General features: G+C 38.4%; 1 protein-coding gene across 3 annotated transcripts; it reads left to right on the top strand.

Moving 5' to 3' along the window:
* The first annotated feature begins 6693 nt into the window (after positions 1-6693).
* LOC137948762 (uncharacterized) lies at positions 6694-11066 on the top strand. Of its 3 annotated transcripts, XM_068794924.1 has the most exons (7): positions 6694-7676; positions 8663-8765; positions 8884-9020; positions 9624-9689; positions 9776-9849; positions 10222-10333; positions 10429-11066. In XM_068794924.1, the coding sequence occupies exons 1-3, from the start codon at positions 7411-7413 to the stop codon at positions 8992-8994; spliced, it is 480 nt and encodes a 159-aa protein (XP_068651025.1). In that variant the 5' UTR covers positions 6694-7410; the 3' UTR covers positions 8995-9020; positions 9624-9689; positions 9776-9849; positions 10222-10333; positions 10429-11066. The 3 variants fall into 3 exon arrangements, 2 of the variants coding, with proteins under 2 accessions (XP_068651025.1, XP_068651023.1); XR_011111658.1 differs by having other exon boundaries at positions 6694-7633; positions 10222-11066; XM_068794922.1 differs by having other exon boundaries at positions 10222-11066.
* Positions 11067-22323: the final 11257 nt, after the last annotated feature.

Genomic DNA, 22323 nt, shown 5'->3' with positions numbered 1-22323 from the left:
GAAGAAGATAGGTGAGCCAGAGAAGTTCGGCGGCCGTGAGAGCAAGAACACAATATTCAGACTCAGAGCTGGAACGAGCAATTGTAGGTTGCTTCTTGGCACTCCAGGAGACTAAGTTGTCACCAAGGTAAATAGAGTAACCCGAGGTGGAGTGGCGAGTGTCAGGACAGTCGGCCCAGTCAGTATTAGAATAAGCAACTAAAGAGCTAGGAGAAGCAGACAGGCGAAAGGATAGACCATAATGGAGAGTGCCTTGACATACTGAAGAATACACTTAACAGCAAGGAAGTGGTCAGCAGTGGGAGAGTGTAGAAATTGACTTTTCCGAATTGACAGCATAAGCAATGTCGGGACGCGTGATTGTCAAATACTAAGAGCACCAACAAGAGATCGGTAAAGAGTAGGATCTGAAAATAACTAACCAACAGATGATAGATGCTGAGAAACCACCATAGGAGTGTGCATAGGCTTGTTGTCAAGTAATTGAGCCCGGGCAAGGATGTCGCGCGCATATTTCAGCTGACCAAGAAATAGCCCATCAGCGGTGGGTGTGGCTTCATGACTAAAGAAGTAGCTGAGAGAACCCAAGTCCTTTGTAGCCAACTCAGAATGGAGCTTGCTGGCAAAGCTATCAACCAAAGAGGGGTTGTTGCCCGTAATAATAATATCATCGACATATAAGAGCAAATAAAGGATTTTCAAAGTGCCGATGAAAGACAAAGAGCAAGGGATCAGGCCGACTGCAGTAGAAGCCAAGATGTGTAAGGAAAGAGTTGAACTGTTGGAACCAAGCTCGCGGGGCTTGCTTGAGACCATAGAGAGCTTTTTGAAGCTTGCAAACATGGTCAAGAAAGCGATGATCAATATACCCAGGTGGTTGTTCCATATAGACACATTCATTGAGATGACCATTGAAGAAAACATTCTTGACATCCAATTGACGGAGAGACCAGCGATTAATAACAACAATAGAAAGCACAACCCAAATAGTGGTAGCTTTGATGACAGGACTGAAGGTGTCGGTGTAGTCGAGACCTGGTACTTGTGTAAACCCCTTTGCGACGAGACGAGTTTTGAACCGCTCAATAGAACCATCAGGCAAATATTTGGTCTGAAATACCCATTTAGAACCCACAATATTGGTATGAGACGGTCGATGTACCAAAATCCAGGTACTATTATTTTTAAGAGCTTGAATATCTTCATCCATAGCGGCAAGTCAGGCAGGATTCTTGGCAGCAGATTTGAACCCTTTAGACTCAGTGGACGTTAAAAGAGCATAAAGTAGACTAGATGAGCCAGAATACACCAGATCAGCCAAGTGACGGGGTTTGAAAATACCAGCTTTGGCACGTGTGACCATAGGATGAGAACCCACTGGAATAGCAGCAACAGGAGCAGTGGAATTAGCGTGTGGCAGAGTAGGTCCTGTAAGAGAATGAGGGGTCTGCAAAGACTCATCCATGGGATCAGTGCAAATAACACAGGGACGAGAGTCAAATTGAGTGATATGCCAGTAATGGGGCACCGGAAGGGATGGGGGCATGACAGTAGAAGAGAAACTGGGTTCCAAAAAGTTAGAGAAATGGAGAGAGGATAAAGGTTGAGCCTAGGAAGAGGCTAGGGATGGGAAATAAGTCTCATCAAATTGAGCATGACGAGTGATATAGAGTCTAGAGGTGACAGGATTAAGACAACGAAACCCTTTATACGATGAGTTATAGCCCATAAAGATGCAAGGAATACTACGCGGCGAGAATTTTTTGGGCATATAATCACGTAAACATGGGTAGACACGACAACTAAAGGGATGAAAATTTTCATAGTTTGGAGAAATACCATAAATAATTTCGAAGGGGGACTTACCTCCGAGAATCGGTGTGGGCAATCGGTTGATGATGTAGGCAGCAGTGCTAAAAGCGTCAACCCAATAGCGAGGAGAAATGTGGGAATGGAAGAGTAGGGCAAACAAGTTTCAGTCAAATGACGGTGTTTTCGTTCTGCGCGGCCATTTTGGGTAGGAGTGTAGGAACAGGATAATTGATGATGAATTCCCAAAGAGCGGAGATGGTGTTTAAAACAAGTGCTAGTAAATTCTGCACCACTATCGCTTTGAAAATTTTTTATACGAGCAAAATGTTGGTTTTCAACAAATTTTTGAAATTTAAAAAATGTATCATAAAAATCAAACTTAAATTTCAATGGATAAAGCCAAGTAAAGCGAGAATAATCATCAATAAATAAAACCCAAATTTGATGGTACTAGTGAAGAACCCCATATATTGCAATGAATTAAATCTAACAAATTAGACGACCTTTTTGCATTGTGAGGATAAGGCAAACGTACCCACTGAACTTTGATGGAGCTTCCGAAAGCCTCCGATGATCGCAGCTGAGCCACCGTAGCAGCCTTCCTACGTCCCACACCAGCAGCCCTGGTGAACCTCCGCTCTTGACTCCGCCAAAGGAAGGAACCAGGTGATGCGTGCAAGGTTGAAGACGAAGCACGCGCCATCCGTGTGAGCCACATGTGCGATAAAAAAAAATTCTTGCTAACTGCAAACGAAGCTCCAAAGGCTCTAGTGCACTCAATAGTGCTCAACACCAACATGTAGGGGTGGCATCGAGCCGAGCCGAGCCCGAACTTGCCTATGTTAGAGCCGAGCTTGATTTAAATATTTCGAGCCTAGCTACGAGCTGAACCTCGTCTCGAGCCTAAAATTGTTATCGAGCTCGAGCCCAAAAATTGTAACCGAGTTTGAGCCAAGCTTCGAGCTGAACTCGAGCCTCAACATACATTTAAAAATTTTCAAAAAATATATATCAAATAAATTGTATATAAAATTATGCATACATTTTACATAAAATTGGACATGACCTCTACATAAAATTATGCATAACCTATATATATAATACATGTATAAGATTGGGCATAACCTCTTCTTAAAATTGAGTATAATCTATGTATATAATACATATATAAAATTCGGCATGACCTCTACTTAAAATTGGGCATAATCAATATACATAATATCTGCATAAATACTCCATAAAATTGTCTATATATTCCATAAATACTCCATGAAATTGTTTATAAACTCCATAAATAGTCTAAACACTCTATACACTGCATAACATTATAAATAAACTCCATACAATAATCAAACACAACAAAATTAAATGAAATATCACTATCAATTTACAATCACCCAAATAAAAACTATAAATGCATTATAAATTTACAAACTATAGTTGTTTCTCTTCATGCTAGAAAACAATATACGTCCCTGCATGATCAAAATCTCCACCTATGACAAAAACAAAAAAATAAAATTAATTATTGTCAGATAAAAAAATACTCTTCCACTACTAGTTACTTAATGTCGTTAAAAATATTAAAATTACCATGATGAGAGAAACATGAAAGGTCTCACATAAGAGTTTCAGTTAAAAGTTGTTTTAGTTATGTTAGTCTTCTAGCTATGTTCAACTGTTTAATTATACTAGGGTTTATCATTAAATGTTAGACTTTAGGTGTAATTGGGACAAGAGTAGTTTGATTGTAATTGGACTCTATTATTTTCCTTTGTTATAAATAGGGGCTCATGTACTCATATTACAACAAATTGTGAAGTTTTCCTCTTTTAAAAAAATTCAACAAATTTCAGTGATTCATACTCCATATTCGACTCATTATGCCAAAATGAAATAGAGATATAAAATTCTATAATCAACAAATAAAATACCAACTCTGACCTTCAATTCTAGAAAATTCCATACTCAACATTCAACTAACTATGCTTAAATTGATTTAAAAAATATGAAATTTCTGCACTTAAATCTCATCTAGCTATCCTAGATCTTCAATTTCAATGCTTCTTATAATTTACTCAGTTAACTATGTCTAAATCAAGTAGAGATGTCAAATTTCAGATATCAAACCAATAAAAAAATTCAACTCAGACCTTCAATTCTAGATATCTATACTCAACATTCAACTAATTGTGCTTACAGTGGTCAAAAATAAAAATTTCAGCAATTAAATCCACACCCATTTATCCTAAATCTTCAATTTCAAAGCTTCATACTCTATACTCAAATAAAAATCGAATAGAGATATCAATTTTCAGAAATCAAATGAATTAAAAATCCAACTAAGACCTCCAATTCCAGAAATCCATACTCAGCACTCAACTAGTTATACTGAAATTGATCAAAAGTGTCAAATTTTAGTAAGTAAAAACCACACAGATCTGTCCCAAGCCTTCAATTCCAGTGTGTCACACCCCTTACTCCATTAATTACACCAAAATCGAATAGAGCTGTCAAAATTCAAAAATCAAATGAATTAGAAACAAATTCAACTACCCAATTCCAGATATTCATACTGAGTACACTATTCATAGATAAATCTAGCAGTACAAAATCTTTGATACTTAAACAACCCTAATCCAAATCAGAACCCTTGATTTAAAAAATTTTCAAGCTCGAAACATGACCATTCATGCATGAATTGAAGTAAACATAAATTTTTTGAAACCTAACCTAAACCCAAAACCACCAATTTAAAAAATTAGAACCAATACACAATCAATTATGCATAAACTAAACAAGGCATATAATTTTTTAGTTCGATAGGTTTAAATCTTAACTCAAACTCCTTGGTTCAAACAAAAGATCAATTATTTCTTTAAAAAAATTGAACTAAAAAAAGAAGAAGACGAATTAAAGACATCAACAAGAAAACAAACAGTGACTTTGGATTCAAACATACCCTTCCCCCCCTTTTCTCCTTTTCTCCTTCTTTATTAAACAGAAGATTAAATAAAAATCTTACCTCTTTCTGTCGGACCGTCGCTTTCGTCTCGTCGACGAGGAAGAACTTTGGACGAAGAAATCGAAGAGGAAGAAGAGAAAGAAATCACAGAGGAAGAAATTGAGGAATCAAAGAGGGAGAGGGAGAACAAGGGATTTGAAGACCAAATCCCCCATTTCCCCTTAATACTTGCCGACGGACAGCGATTTCCACGAGAAATCATGCTGAAACGGCATGGAAATGGCAGAGAAAAGTATGAATTTCGCAGGCGGCAAGACGAAATGGAAAGACGGGACTCTCTTTCCCGAAAATTTTCCAAATCCCTCGATTAACAAGTCAGCTCGCGAGCCGGGGAGCCGAACCTGGGTCTGCTCGAGCTTAGCTCGTTAATCTAAACTAGCCCATTTATGAGCTCGAGCTCGAAATATAACGAATCGAACCGAGTCGGCACCGAGCCGAACTCGAGCAGCTCGCGAGCTGGCTCGGTTTGAAGCCACCCCTACCAACAAGTTTTACCTTATTACCATTAATACTTATGCACAAACTCTGCTCAAACTCACCTCTACCAATTATCTCTCATTGAAGCTTTAATTTTCGGGTATGATTTCCTCACGTATATTGATGGCTCCAAACCCTGTCCATCAGAGACCCTCAGTGAAAATTTATCTCCAAATCCAGCCTACAATATCTTAACCCACCAAGATCAACTAATTCTCAATGCCCACATCAGTTCTCTGTCTCCAACAATTATCCCATTCATTGTTCAAGTCACCACCTCTAGAGAAGCATGGACTACTTTTGCAAATATTTATGTCAAACCATCTCGTAGTTGCATCAAGCAAATCAAGAATCTTCTAAAAAATCCCACCAAATATACTATAAATATCACTGATTATCTTTAATACATTAAATCTTGTGTAGATGAGTTTGCCATCCTCGAAGCACCAATGGATGAGGAAGATCTTACAAAAAAAGTTTTGGATGAATTGAGAGATAACTACAAAGAGTTTGTTTGTGTTGTTCAAGCTCGAGACACATGCATCTCCTTTGATGAACTTCATGAGAAACTTCTATACTTTGAAGCAACCATTTATGTAAACACAACACCTAATACACATCTTCCAGTCACTGCAAATCTAATAAATCAAGCAAATACCAGTAGACGCCCTCCAAAGTCCAACAACAACGGGCGCTTATCCTCTCAATATCCTATTGGTCATGCGCGTTGGTGCTCGTCGCCTAACAACACTGGCCAACCCCATATGGCTACCAACTTAGGTGCTCCAAGTTACAACAATAGACTTCGACCTCGTTCATATGTGGGATCTTGTTAGATTTGTAGCATCCTCGGAGCACCAATGGATGAGAAAGATCTTATAGAAAAGGTCTTGGATAAACTGAGAGATAACTACAAAGAGCTTGTTTGTATTGTTCAAGCTCGAGACACACCCATTACCTTTGATGAACTTCATGAGAAACTTCTATACTTTGAAACAATCATTCATGCAAACACAACACCTGATGCACATCTTCTAGTTACTGTAAATCTAATAAATCGAGCAAATACCTATAGACGCCCTCCAAAGTCCTTACTGTAAATCTAATAAATCGAGCAAATACCTATAGACGCCCTCCAAAGTCCAACCACAACGGGCGCTCACCCTCTCAATGTCCTATTGGTCATGCGCGTTAGTGCTCGTCGCCCATAACAGTGGCTACCAACTTAGGTACTCCGTCCATACGCGGGATCTTTTCAAATTTGAAGCATCAGATTTGAAGCATCCGAGGGCATAGCTACATGATGCCCGCTCATTATGGCGGACAGCTCACCGTGTCACGACCGACTTGCTTCTCCTCAATCCGGACTTTTTTGGAAGATAAGCCACCGGGACCGTGGCCACAGAGGCTGGTGCCGCGATCCTTTTGTATTCTCTTTTGAGTCGGAGATCGTCGCCAGAGATACGACAGTGGATCTGAAGCTGGGATATTCTCGTTCGATCAGATCTCTGGCAGCTATACACACTCCTTATCCAACTGATTTGGTAACACCAAATACGTATTATACTCCTTTTATCTTCTGTATGTTTCCTTATTTAAACACAAATTATAAATTTTCAAACCCTAACTGAAAAGATGACAACGACGGAGATTAATGTCTGTGGCTTTTATCCTAGGACCTTCTGATAGACAGCAAATGGTATTTCTTCACACCATTCGATTGGGGCAGCTTCCATTGACATATTTATGTTCCCTAGGTGTGAAGTAATACCATTTGTTATAGTTGGCGGGCGGATAGGTCTGTGCGAAGGTCCTGAGATTCATAAATATTAACCTCGTGGATGAGGACGTGACGCAAGGAGAAATTTTTGTGTATCAGTTTTTTTTCCGAAGATAATAACCCACTAATTCAACATCAGTTGGGTTGAATTGGAACCCAACCGGCACTGGAACTAGTGGCTGCTGTGGCGGCGATGGGGTGCCGCTGGTGGCTGCTGCGGTGGCGCTACACCTCTGGCTTGACTCTCCGTCGTTGTCATCTCTTCAGTCTAGGTCTGGGGTTAGTGAGAATATATAATTTTATTAACCGTGTTTAAATGAGGAATCATAAAGAAGACAAGGAGTCTAACATGTATTTGGTATTACCAAATCAGTTGGATCAAAGTGTATGTATAGCTGCCAGATTTCCACCAGAATCAACGGCCTGCCGCTGCAAGCTCCATCAGCTCTTTGCCCTGGGCAGAATTTATAATCAGTTTTCAGAATGCACCTTACATAGGAGGCACACAGCCTTCTCAAAGTTTTGCATTAGTTGTGAAGGTGTAACCCATCTCTTTCTGGTCACCCTACAGTTTAATTGCATGTAAGTTGCAATTCCTAGGCAGGTTTCAAATGCTACTTATCTTGAAGATAATCATTTAATTATTTCCTTACTGAGTGGAAAGGCAGATTCCTATTTGTTTTTTGCCAGTTAATATGAGTTCCTCAAATTTTGTTACTGATATGTAGGCACCAGAACTGCTATTGAACCTGTTAATGGATTATACCAACTGAAAACTCTAAAATTCTGAATCTGCATTTTCCAATACTAGGAGCCTAAGCTGCTGCAAATTTTCTTAACTATTATGTTAGAGCCACAGTAAGCTTCTTGTAGAGGTTACACTTGAGAAGGCTTAGGCTGAATGGAACTGGGGGATCAGCAGAGTTTTGCACGGATAGGATCATGATTCATAATCTTATGTTTGAGGTTTACCCCAACCACACCTTTCTAGTTATAGCAATAGGCCTGTCAATTTATTTATTTTTGTTAATTGATAATGGCCATTTGTCTTCTGTCGGTTTGCTTGGAATTCTTCCAAATCCTACTCATTTTGTAGGTCTGCCCATTTTTTTGTGCATATTATGCCTACACTGTTGGAGATTCTTATGTGAATGCTTATTCTAAATGTCACTTGTTGGGACTTTCTGTGATAGACAGATTAGTGCATGTTGAGTGCACATTGAGCTTGCAATGCATCACTTGAGGGCTCTCTCTCTCTCTTGCGAGACTGCACCAGCACCATTAGTAAGAGTAAGGTAGAATATCAAGCCTGTGAGGGCTTGCTAACAGGACCGTGGGATAGGCTCTGGCTGCAAAGTCTCGGCCACTGGATGCTCTCTCTCTCTCTCCTCTCACACACACCCTCACTCACTCACACATGCATACACACATTCATTACTGTTTTGGCTTCGCAATCGTCCTCCCCAGTACAAGCATGCTAGCTAGTAGGTCAGAGGATTTATTATATGCTATGTTGTTTTTTGTGAATGGTTGTTAATATCTTTTTTCGTTTTTGTCTTTAACAACAGAGGGAGTGCTCATCCTGTGCAGATTGTTCAGAGACATCACTTTGCATCTCATCTAAAACGAATGGCTGTTGTTGTTCGTGTTCAGGAAGAATTTCTTGCTAAGGTTGATTTCTCACCTTAAAGAACCTTGTATTCCATATGCATACCATCAAATTTAGATTCTACAAGTATTTCACCATCATGGTAAAAACTCATCAGAAACGATGGTTATTATACTGCAGGGTGCCCCAGAAAGAATCCAGGATAGGCTTATGGATTGGCCACTATCTTATGTTGAGACCTACAGGAATTATACTCAGACAGGGATCTCGTGTTCTGGCTCTTGCATTTAAGCATCTTCCAGAAATGGTGGTAACTGGTAAGCACTAACTGCAAGATGCTTCTTGCTTAGAGAAACTTTATAAGAGTCCTACACAAAGATTAGAGAGCAAAAGATTTCACCACACTTGTTGCTTGTGAGACTGTGTGCCCTAGTTATAAAAAATAACAGTAAGGAACAACTTTTGTATATTGATGCTAAAATTGCATGCTACCAATATCTGAATATCTGTGTGCTCTCCATTTTTCCTTCTTGGCAATTAAGCAAAGTTGTTCCAGCCTCTGAGATCATATACACCCTGCAATTTTTATCTTCCTAAAAGGTACATTCGGCAAAATATAGTCTCTCTCTCTCTCTCTCTTTCTCTCTCTCTCTCTCTTTCTCTCTCTCTCTCTCTCTCTGCAACACAAAGCTGCACTTGTCTGATAAGAATTTATTGACCTAATGTTAGGGTTTTAAGTAGGTGGTTCAGTTTGAGTGTTTCTAGAAAAGTTTTTTAGTTCTTGTGCTTAGGTTGCATTTGTTTCATAGAGAAGTTGTTGTTATGAATTATTTACATATCAGTGCATTGCACATTTATTAGGATAATTGTCAATTCCTTTAAGCTTTTAAGCATGCACTGACTGAATGTTTCTTTGGCAGGTTAACAAAGCTAGAAGCTTGGATAGGGATTTGGTGGAGAGTGATCTAACTTTTGCTGGTTTTGCGGTATCAAATTTTCTTATTTGAGTTTAATGTTGTCTGTGTATCTCTTGCTTCTGACCTCACGTATTTCTATATATTTAATTTTTCAGGTTTTTAACTGTCCTATCAGAGTGGACTCAGCTTCTGTTTTGTCTAAGTTTTGAAAGGATCATCACATGACTTGGTAAAGCAGTTAATCCCGGCCATTAATCTTATGCATCTCCAACCTTGTTTAGCTGCCTTTTACTGAACTTTTTATTAAAAAGAAAAAGGTGTAGACTTTTAATTTTTCACTGAGAAAAAAGCTTTTGCATCTGGTTATGATTACTGGAGATAAAGCTTTGACAGCTTGCCATGTAGCTGGCCAAGTTCATTTTTTTACCAAACCAACATTAATTCTTACCCCTTCCAAAAGTGGTGAAGGTTTTGAGTGGATTTCACCAGATGAAAATGAGAGGGTTCCGTACCAGTAACTCTCTTTCTCTCTCTCTCTCTCTCTGGATTTTGTTCTTTCAAAAGTTCACTGTTTATATTTCGATGCCATTGTGGATTGCAGTGAGGATGTGGTGGATTCTCTGTCAGACTTCTATGATCTTTGTATTGGAGGGGACTGCTTTGAAATGTTACAAGACAAATCAGCAGTTCTCAAAGTCATCCCATTTGTGAAGGTTGGTTAGACCAGATCATCTATTGTCAGTATCTTTTTTATTCCATGATCTTTGGAGGTTGGTTAGCAGTTCTCAAAGTCATCCCATTTGTGAAGGTTGGTTAGCAGCTTCCAGACGACGAAGGAAGAAGGCTCACTGAAGAAGAGATAATCAGTCTCTGTTCGGAATTTCTGACTACAGGCCTTGCAGTGGATAATGACCAATTTAGTCTAATATCCTCGAATACAAGAAAAATTAATGGAGGAAATCGAAAGAGTCGTCAAAGAGAGGAGATCCCAAGGAAGAGAAGAAAATTATACAGATTTCATTAGAGAAGAGGAATTACAGAAGATGAAATATTTGAAGGCTGTGGTGATGGAAGCCCTGCGGCAAATCAAGATGATGCCATTCGGCGCTGGGCGGAGGATCTGTCCTGGGCTAGGCCTGGCAATGCTCTGCATCTAAGAGTTGTTTGTAGCCAAAGACGGGAAAGAGGTAGTAGACCTGGCGGAGAAACCGGAATTCCCAAGGGTCATGAAGAATCCTCTGGACGTCGAACTCCATCCGAGGAAGAACTACACCGGTGCTTACATCTGTGCTCGAAATTGATCTTCTTCGTTGTGAAATCACTTTGTACTATTTTACAAGATGAACTTGAGCTTTGATTTTCATATTTCAAAATCAATCATTTCATTGGAAAGGAAACATGAGGGCGTTTGTGGAGGAAGAAGTGAAGAACTTATCTTCGTTTCAATTTTTTTCTTCTTCTTTCCTTCTCGGAACCTCTGCTTTAATGGGAACAAAGTATATCAATTGTTACTGGATCTTTACAAATTTATAGAACATAATTTCTGAATTAAGGGGAAGCGTAGGAGCATAACGAATAGGATCATTGAGTGTTTGGATCGGCGTAATCGTAGAAAAATGGATCAAATCGCCTTCTCAATCGATTGCCAGAAAGAGAAATCGCCTCACAGTACCCTCACGCATTTGAATTGATACTGGATTCATGAAAATTGCCTCGTTCTGGTGGATTCTTATTTCTGGGTTACGAGACAAATTCCGTAAAAAAGAAAGAATAAATTGCGCATTTAAAGCTTTCTGTAGCAGAAACTCAGAAACAACAGAAAGCAAAACGGAGAATCAGTAGCAGAAGATAAGGATAACTCCATTAAACTTCTCGTAACAATCAACATCTTTGTTTCCCGCTAACAGTGCATAACGCGTTTGCACATAATCCAACAAGAAAAAAAAAAAGAGAAAGAAAGAGGGAAGAAGTCGATCGCCGGCTACACTGTGGTAAACATGATCACCAGCGCAATCTTGACGACGGCCAAAACCAAAACCATCAGCCGAATCAGCTCAATTGCAGTTCCAAAATAAGAAAACATCTTAGCGTGAACCAAAGGACCCATCAATGAGATCCCAAAATCTTTTTGTCCGCCTCGCCTCAAACTGGATGCAGGAATATAGACTGCCTACGAGGACGACGACGCAGGACGTAAGCAAATGGACCTCGCTTCTACATTCGAGACCTACTTTGTTGACTCATGAAAAACGGACACCGGAAGCAGCCAGAAGATGACGACGTCTCCTTTGAAAAATGGGAAAGAATGAAAATAAGAAATCTAATTGGGGGATATTTGTTCGGATTTGTGGTGATGCTTAGAGCTGACTGTGAAGGTTTTCCTGGTTCGATCTTCTGCGTCTGTGGATGAGACCAGCCAGTCCGGCCAGGTCCCAAGCTTTTATCTTATTTCACTACATTATGAGGCTTATAAATGGACAAGCTACAACTAGGTTGATTCATTCATCTATTTAATGATCATTAAACTTAAACTATGTAAACTAACAAACTTGTAATTCATACATATACATTTTCTTCAAATAACTCAATTACAAGGTCTATAAGGAATAACCGATAAAACCGACACAAGACCTCAAGCTTGAACAAAGAGTCAATCACATTGAAGAAGCACCATGGAGACAAATTAGAAAATTCTCAAGAACTCTAGTTATGATCTAGAGTTTTGAGCATTGCAAAACAACATGATTGACCAACCTATCCAAGGACTAATTGATCATACATTACCAACTAGCCTGCAAAATATAGGCTTGACCGATCAGCCTTTGGGCATGAAGATTAACCAAAATGTGGACAAGTCAAGTTAAAAGCTTGATCGATCAACCAAAGTGTCAAACCTATAAAGCATAATCGATCAACCCTCATAAAGCATGATTGATTAACCCACAAAACTAAAAAAACTAGTCGTTGAAGGTCGATTGATAGATCAATCAAAAACTCTTTACTTATAATTACAACTGTATTAGTGAAATTTTCCCGAACAAAGGTTCTTGGGTAGTGATTACCACTAAGGGGACATTGAAAACAAAAAAACCTTGACCTCCTTGTGGTGTGTGTATTTACTCAAGTTCTTTAATTTTATTTTATATTTTCAATTCACCCGACTTTTTTATAAGCCATGAGCCAACAACAATTTTCCTGACTACACGATTGATCCAATACGAAAAATCATTTGGGCTAAGGGCCCCTTAGTCAACAAAATGAAAATTTGATCTTCATCTTCATCTTAGGGGGGGTTAGTCAACTTGAAGGACAAGATGATCTTCAACCACATAACGCCCTTCTCCACTTGAAGTCGTTAGTGGAGCGCAGATGAAGCTTCATCTCGATGCGGGGGATGAAGGGGCCCTTCATCTCCACGGTTTAATTTCAATCATGTGGAAGAAGGCCCTTTTTGATCTTCTTCGAATTGAAGGACGGGCGACGCCCTCGGCCTCGCTCTCTCTCCTCGCACCCCCCCCCCCCCCCCCCATCGCGCGTCGTTTTTTCTTTTTTCTTCCTCTCTCCCGCACTGCCTTCCCCATCGCCGTTCGCCGGGCCAATAGCTTTCGCCGCGCCACCGTCGTCCACCGCCATCCAGCAACCGAGAACAAACCCGAGGAGAGCTCGAGAGAGTCTCCGTCGAGGTGAGTTCGACAGTAGTCGCTCGCCAGGCCGAGAAGAGATCCGAGAGGCCTTCTCCGGTGCAACTTCCGCTTTCCGACCATCCTCCGGCGTCGGTTACGTATTTTCGACCAGTCCTGGAGCTATTCCGACTCCAACCGAGACTCGAGAGAGCCGGTTGGAGAACGTCAGCTTTGTTTCGCTCTTCGCCGGACGTTACCTCCGTCCGTCGGCTTCTAACCGTCGTCGCCGGCGTCGTCTCTACCTCCGGCCACTCACTATTGCTACCCGACGCCACCAATTTCCGAAAATTGCAGCACCCGTGAGAACGAGTTGCTGCCCGAGCGAGAGGAGGAAGAAGGGGAGTAATTCGTCATTATTGAATTTAATTTTTCATATAGTTTGAACTTAGGTTTTGAATGTTAATTGAATTTGATTTGATAATTAAGGTTTATTTAAGATTTGTTTTCTTGATATTTGATTAAATTAGCTAATTAGGGTAAGATTATAATTGAGGTTGGATTTTGGTATTTTAATCCGATTTCTGTCTTTAACCCTAGGCGCCCGAGAGGGGCTAGACGCAAGGATTGAGAATCCGGATTCGTGGTTACGTGGCGCTCGAGAGAGGCACGAATCACGGTAAAATCCAAAGTTGATAATTTTAGCATCATCACAATAGGAAATTGATTCTCTGTATTCTATTGTAATCCGATCTTTGTCATTAACTCTAGGCGCCCGAGAGGGGCTAGACGCAAGGATTGAGAATCCAGATTCGTGGTTACGTGGCGCTCGAGAGAGGCACGAATCACGGTAAAATCCAGAGTTGACGTTTCCTGTTGTGCAAGTAGTTAATTAAATTATTGCTTGACAATTTAGGAAGTAGTTAATTAAATTATTGCTTGATATTAGGATATAATTAGTGTTTAGTTCAGATTAATTCATCATATTTGGTTAGGCTAGTTGACTGAAGAATACACAAAATTCAATCCTCCCTGGTAAATAAAATATAATTAAAGTATGCATTTGATTAATATATCATCATTAATTATGTCAAAATATATTATTAATTAATACAATACAAATCTATCTTATGTTATTAATATAATATTTTTTATTCATTAATCAGAATTTTTTTTATTCACTCTATTGTATTAGTGATTTAATAGTGGTAATTAAAATATTGTTAACTCAGACACTTTGGTTTAATTAGTTCATTTTTACAATTATTAAAATCAATAATTTTAAATTTCTATAAGATGAAGATGAAGATGAAGTTGTCTTGACTAACACCCATTTCGAAGATGAAGATCATGTAGATACATAAGATGAAGATGAAGATGAAGATCAAATTTTCATTTTGTTGACTAACCCCTCCTTATGTATCTACATGATCTTCATCTTCGAAATCTTTGAAATAGGGTGTTAGTGTGGACAACTTCATCTTCATCCTCATCTTATAGAAATTTAAAATTATTGATTTTAATAACTATAAAAATAAACTAATTAAACCAAAGTGTTTGAATTAACAATATTTTAATTACCACTATTAAATCACTAATACAATAGAGTAAATAAAAAAATCCTGATTAATGAATAAAAAATATTATATTAATAACATAAGATAGATTTTGCATTGTATTAATTAATAATATATTTTGACATAATTAATGATGATATATTAATCAAATGCATACTTTAATTATATTTTATTTACCAGAGACTTAAATATGAAGTTTAATATAGTAATAAAATAAAATAAAATAATAAATAAATACATATACAACTTTTAAAATAACCTAAAAAAATTATTCAAATAACGAGTTCGTGCCTTTAATATTACAATCAACGAGTTACAAGTTTAGTACATATCAATTACGCATGTTCAAAAGTAATAAGAGTAAACCATCATTTATCGTTCCACATGGATGCCAGGGGTAAATAGGTCACTGACAAATAAATTTGGACCCACACGAATGGACGGTCTGGTTATAATCTTAAGAAATAACTTAAAAATCTCAAGAATATTCTTCGCACCGGTAAAAAATAAGTCCACAAAAACCTAGGGTCTCTTTGGAACCCATGAAAAAAATAAAAGAAATAAAAATAAGAATTTAATTATTATTATTTCTAAAAATAATTAAAAAACAAAAAAATATTATCTTATTTTATTAACTATTAAAAATAATAATAATCAAAATCTTATTTTCTTTTTTAGGATTCCAAACAAACCCTAAGACCGATCCAACTTGGATTTTCTTGTATCTAAATCAGGTTCCAAATCCGATTCAAGTCCAGAGTCCAAATAAAAAAACCTTAAAGACACCTGAATGAGACACTAAGCCCTACCATTTTGTTACTTGTCTTCCATAGGATGAAAATGAATTTAAAACAAAGCATTATCACAACCTTCCCATATGAAACCACAACTACTTTATATGTGATAAATTTACACAGAGTTACCAGGAGATTGTACACTTGCAACCAAGTGGGATGTTATAGAGCTAAATAATGCAATGAATAGATACAAATAGGTACAGATGATAATGGAGCTACACAATGTACAAGCAAGTTCGGAAGATGATTTGGGAAATCACTGTGAGCAAGCTTCAACCAACTTGCTTGCAAGAATTTGCTCTTTCCTTTCGATATAAGCAGAAGGAAACCAACCGGCCGTTCCATTACACTCTCCTTCAGACCAACCATTAGGTGCAACCTGTTGATCGTTAAAAAGAGAGTAGAAGCGTTTTGAAGAGATTCTAATGATTTTCTACAGTGAATGCAAAAAGAAAAACCAAATATTATGTTTACCCAGTTTAGTCTAAGAAACCTACAATTTTGCACCAGTGGGACTTGTTTACAGTGAAACTGATAATATTGTTGTTCCAGTCGAGATCAATAGAGAGTTGCAGCTGAAGATGATACCATATAATATCAGCAAGTTCACACCAGAATAGCAAGATGGATTACCTGTCTAACGACAACATAGTCACCAGCAGATAGACTAAGTTCACCCTCTGCCTGTGCATCAAATGAATGTAAAACCTGAATATAAACAAATAAAAATGGCAGTGTCAAATTATTAACTACATCAGAAAGAACTTTTGTCATGCTTGTACTAATCACCGAAAGGATACAAAATGATTACGTATCAAATAGATAGTGGGCATAGCTGTTTGAAAATAGAAAATAGAAAATTTGCAAGAGAGGTGAACAAGGAAACAGTGTAGCTATAGTCATAAACGAAGATTTATGAAAGAAATAAATTCAGTTATAGAACATGGAATGCGGGAGATAGATTTTTTAGAAAGCATGAGATGTCTGCATGTTTGGTAGTCAGTTCACTGCCTTTGAGAAAAAGGTTTAGGAAAGAAACAAATTCAGTTATAAAAAGTGGAATCCAGGAGAGAGAGGATATAAGCTAATTCAGATGTCTGCACCTTTGATTGTCAGTTCATAAGCTAATTCAAACAGTTCACAGCATCGAACTGCTCTATGGTCAGAAACAAATCATACAAAAACTGTTTAACACAGTTAAGGCCTTACTTTTGCAACAAAAAACATATTTTTCTCCATAGCAGTCTGCAGATCATTGGGTTTATTAGAATGTTTGGTATCTATGCACTCTGTTGAATTCTGCTCAGCAGTTGAAGAAGCTGTGTATTCTAGGTTTGATTCAGAAGCCTGCTTCTGCCAAATCATCTATTCCCAACAGAAACAAAACAGTACAGATTAAGAAACTAAATTTCTTCACAAAGATGCAAAATGATGCACTAGTTTGTGTGAGTACAAGTAAAAAAAATATGCACATACAAAATTTGTGGCATTGGGTTGTAATATGATGTACTTGAGCATGGAGATTGTCTAGAATTTTGCCAACACTGCGATGGTAAGATCTCTTAGCATTTACCTACATGGTAAGCACAGTCACGTCATTCCACCTGCCACATAATATCTGGGTAGAAAATATTAAAACTTCTAGTGTCTATAGCTCACCAATAGTAAGAGAGTTAATAAACTAAAATATACTCTGAAGGAGGGTAGCAGGTTCAGATTGCTCTTCATGTCTTACACGGATCATGGTTTTTAAGTTTGCAGCAGGTCAAAAATGACGGGGTCCTAGTACAGTATCCCGGCCAAATACTACATTACAGTTGCATCTTATGTAAGCTTTTTATGATTTTCTTTAATATCAAGATAAAGCACATTTGCCTACCTCACAAAAGAAAAAAAAAGTAAAAAAACACTGAAATCAGGAGATCGGTTTTCCATATAAAAATTAACTAAAAATAAAAATAAATAAATCCCACTGTTATCAAAACATTGGCTTTTCCATTGAACAAAACCATATCTTCTCTTATTTCCTTTCTCTTTTAAGTCCATCAAAACACTGATCATATATAAGAATTTAGACTATAAACCATAACCCTAAATCCCAAAATAATGCACAAATAACCCCCAATTACGCACTGAAAATAAATTTAAATAAAATAAAACACTAATTTAATGAAAAAAAAATATTAGGGTTTAGGTATACCTTCTGAAATTTGGGAAAATTCGAAGCCGAAGGGTGAAGCCGAAGGGTGAAATCGAAGGGTGAAATCGAAGGGGAAAATCTGAAGCCGAAGGGTGAAATCGATGCCTAATCGAGACTAGCCAGAGAGAGAAGGGAGTGGGAGGCCGAAAGGGAGAAGAGAGGGAGAAGACAGAGAAGAAAGGGAGGTCGAGAGGGAATAGAGAGAGAGAGAGAAAAGCGAGAGAGAGCTTGTCCGAGAGAAGAGAAGGAGTCACGGAGAAGAGAGAGGGGGTGCCAGAGAGAGGGCGAGGCTGAGAGTTGAGGCCGGAGACGAGAGGGAACTGAGGTAGTGGCCGAGATCAACGTCGGGGGCGCTGGGAGAAGAAGGACGAGGTCAATGTCGGGGGCGCAGGGAGATGAGAGAGGGAAGGAAGTGCTGGAGAGAGGAAGAAAAAAGAAAAATGACGACGCTCGATGGGGGGGGTGCGAAGAGAGAGAGGAAAAAATACGAGCGTCGCCCGTCCTTCAATTCGAAGAAGATCAAAAAGGGTCTTCTTCCACATGATTGAAATTAAACCGTGGAGATGAAGGGCCCCTTCATCCCCTGCATCGAGATGAAGCTTCATCTGTGCTCCACTAACGACTTCAAGTGGAGAAGGGCGTTATGTGGTTGAAGATCATCTTGTCCTTCAAGTTGACTAACCCCCCCCTAAGATGCAGTTCGTATATTTTGCACCAAATGGTTTTTTTGTATTTGGATTTGTCAATGGATAGTCTCTTCCCAATTGGCGTCTCATATCACTCTCTTTACACAGTGAACAGAACAACAAAGAAGTCTTCTGCAATGATTCATCGAGTTTGTTGCTCGTCTTCTCTCTCTGCTCGCGCTCTGTCAAAGTTAATGGCTATTACTGAAAGGAAACAAGTAAGGTGAGTTCTCCAGATGCTAACCGTTGGAAATTTTACTTCCTGCGTTATGAATCTCAGTCAATGGACAAAGTACAGGCCGAAACTTCAAACAGAATTCATTCCTCCATCATTTGCACCTTCTTTGATTGTAAAGGCACGTACATATCTACCCAGTTTATTCTGCATTTTCTCTTCTTTCTGGATAGTTAATCTAAAAGAAAACCTCGTTATTAACACTTCCACTTCTTTCGATTCTTCTCTTCCGCCATTAATCTATTTGTCCACTAAGAAATTTGAGTTTATTCTGCATTTTCTCTTCTTTCTGGATAGTTAATCTAAAAGAAAACCTCGTTATTAACACTTCCACTTCTTTCGATTCTTCTCTTCCGCCATTAATCTATTTGTCCACTAAGAAATTTGAGTTATTCTGCATTTTCTCTTCTTTCTGGATAGTTAATCTAAAAGAAAACCTCGTTATTAACACATCCACTTCTTTCGATTCTTCTCTTCCGCCATTAAACCAGTTCGTTATACGAAACCCATCACCATAGATTGATGGTATCTCAGGAGTTGAAATCCCGTGCTTAGATTTTGAACTTAAAAGCTCTGTACAGTGTAGTTATTGCAGGCAGCTGCTATAGAAAACTGCAGTCGGCTCCACACGGGATGGATTTCAATTTTGGATTTCAATTTTCAACTGTTCCTTTTAAACGTACACAGAACAGCAATAAAAGACGTCGATTTGAAGGAACTTTTTCTCTAAAGAACGACGAAACCATCGTTAGATTACGTAAATAACGACCGAGTGCAATAACCATCAGCATTCACGTTCGTCTCTACCTGCTCCGAGAGTTTTCCAAAATCCCAAAGTACAGATATTTCGAATATCCAGGCTTCTTCCGCGCTGAATGAAAATGGCGAACCCAAGCATCTGCACGCAAGAATTAATTGAGCCAGCAGCTGCAAGATGATGATTTGATGAGTTGCCGGCCAGGTCCACGCGGGATATCTTTCAAGAGTAATGCTTTTGAGAATTCAGATCGAAGTAATTGCACCATTGAGAATTCAGTACTCTTGCCTGCAGATTCCAGTAAAGTTCATCAAAGATCTAGTTATCTTCTCAATCTCCCAGTGGGCATACACAGGGATCATTCTTAACTTCTACAAGAATTGCCTCAACAACTTCAATGACATGAATTGAAAACGATAATTAAATTTTAAATTTGTGATTTAAAGAAGTTTTTCAATCAAGTCAAATACTATTGTGTTTATGCTTGATATTTCACTTATATTATAGGAAGATTATGCTTTTTTTAAGACTAGTTATTGTAGTATATATAGACCAAAAAAAAAAAAAATCTTTTAATGTAGATAAATTTACTTAAAACTTATAAGGATAGATAAAATGATAGAGTCGTGTTAAAATATTTGTTTGTATCGACCGGGCAAACAAATATTGCAACAAGTCGTTAATCGGTGAAGTTGCTAACCCCCCTGTGGTAGAAAGAAAAGAAGGGAGGCCCTCCCCTCTATCGATACAAAGTTTAGCCTGAAAGGGAGTGTTGGGGGGGGGGAGGAGAGAGAAATGAAGCAAACCATCCCATTTTTTTTTCACATGGGGAGGGGGTAATAACACCCTTATGGCAAAAAAAAAAAAAAAAAAGGGAAATTCTCTCTTTTTCTTCTAGGGCATCAATTAACTATTTTTCATATTCCTTTTAATGTTACCCATTTTGTGTAAACTAAAAAAGGATATTTCCTTTCATTTTTACGAGTAATCGGATAAATGGGTAAATTTTGTTATATTATTTTAAAATAAATAAGTATAAATAAACCATAAAAATATTAAAACCAGAGTTTTTTTTACTCAGATACATAAAAAATCCAAATCATATCGATACGAATAAACTTGGGGCGAATCAGTAATCAGATAAATGGGTAAATTTTGGTATATTTTTTTAAAATAAATAAGTACAAATAAACCATAAAAATATTAAAACCAGAGTTTTTTTACCTCAGATACATAAAAAATCCAAATCATATCGATACGAATAAACTTGGGGCGAATCAGTAATCAGATAAATGGGTAAATTTTGTTATATTGTTTTAAAATAAATATGTATAAATAAATCATAAAATTTATAAAAATCAATTTTTTTACCTAGATACATAAAAATCCAAATCATATACAAACTCGCTAATCGAGTGAACTTGGGGTAGATAAATGGGTAATTTTTGTTATAATATTTTAAAATAAAAAAGTACAAATAAACCATAAAAATATTAAATCTAGAGTTTTTTTTATGTAGATACATAAAAATCCGAATCATATAGAAATGAACTTGGAGCGAATCGATAATTGGATAAATGGGTAAAATTTGTTATATTATTTTAAAATAAATATGTATAAATAAATCATAAAAATATTAAAACCAGTTTTTTTTTTTTATAACTTAGATACATAAAAATCCAAATCATATAGAAACTCGCCGGTTGAGTGAGTGAACTCAGGGTGAATCGGTTAATTATGGTGGGATAGAAACAAAGGGGTAAAATCGGTAGCTCCATTCCAAATAATGAAGCGAATAGCTGTTTTATAAAGGCAATGCCCCGTTTCGCAATCATTCCAAGCTTTTTAATTAAAGGCAATGGAAAGGAGGCGTCACGGGTCCTATGATGTGTTCAATCAATTTCCCTTCCCCGGGGGTCTCTCCCTCCTAAAACCCTCTTCCCTACGGACCCCCCTCCCCCCCCTGCTTCTTCCTAGACAGGAGGCGTCGCAGAGAATCAGACCTCTTTCTCTTGCCTTTTTAGTTTTTACCCGCCCACTTCGGGACTTGAATTCTCTCCCTCGTCACGTCCCGTCGCTTCGGCACGCCGCTTTATGCCTTATCTCCTTTTCAATCATTACTAACTAACCTTTCCCTCTAATTCCTTATTATCTCATCATTATCTCACTTAAGCCAGTGCCGGCGCCGGCGCTCCGCCATTTTCCCCCGAAATGCCCCTCTTCTCGCAGGCCCCACAGCAACCGGAGGGTATGAATTTAAGGGCGTTTTAGTCCGTTTCAAAATATTACAAAACCGGCGATATTGCCGATATCGGCGATATTGTTTTATACGAAAAGGGAGAAAAAAACAAGGATCGGGAATAATGGGATTGGCGCGGCTGTCCCGAGGAGAGCAGCGAAAGCGGCAGCTCCTCCCTGCACCTGTCTCAAACTCGACATTTCTTTTTTCTAATTTTATCTATTTACGGAGCAGCAACGCTGTAAGCGGCAGCTTTAAGCGAGCGACCGACTGACGAAATTTGCTCCAGACGCTCTGCCCGTGTCTAACCCGGTTTGCCCCGGTCTTTGTCGCTACTCACTCTTTTACCTTTACCCGCGCCCGGTGTGATCTTCTCGGCACGCGCTCCGTACTCCCGGTTAGAGCGAAGACCCAATCGCTGCGACTGTCGTTTTCGGTTACAGCGGTTCAGCTACGCTGGTTATTTTTGGTTCTTTCGTCCACGTCCGTTCCCATTCCCCCATCTTCTCACTTCCTTGTGGCTCTCCTCGCCTTTTAATTTGCTCTGCACCTATCACTGCTGTACAGTACGCATTACTCAGACACACTCTTC

This window comes from Aristolochia californica, unplaced genomic scaffold (genome assembly GCF_029961685.1).
Source record: "Aristolochia californica isolate CCGP_79_NKW_82.1479 unplaced genomic scaffold, dmAriCali1.0.hap1 SCAF_13, whole genome shotgun sequence".
In the NCBI taxonomy this organism is placed as follows: Eukaryota; Viridiplantae; Streptophyta; class Magnoliopsida; order Piperales; family Aristolochiaceae; genus Aristolochia; species Aristolochia californica.
This window is presented reverse-complemented; position numbering and strand designations above follow the sequence as displayed.

What these genes read in the sequence shown, in the direction of transcription:
- LOC137948762 (XM_068794924.1), top strand. Translation starts at nt 7,411, where the DNA reads ATGAGGAATCATAAAGAAGACAAGGAGTCTAACATGTATTTGGTATTA. An exon ending in ACCCTACAGTTTAATTGCAT is followed by an intron (nt 7,677 to 8,662) that starts GTAAGTTGCAAT and finishes CTTTAACAACAG; the next exon opens with AGGGAGTGCTCATCCTGTGC. An exon ending in AGGAAGAATTTCTTGCTAAG is followed by an intron (nt 8,766 to 8,883) that starts GTTGATTTCTCA and finishes ATTATACTGCAG; the next exon opens with GGTGCCCCAGAAAGAATCCA.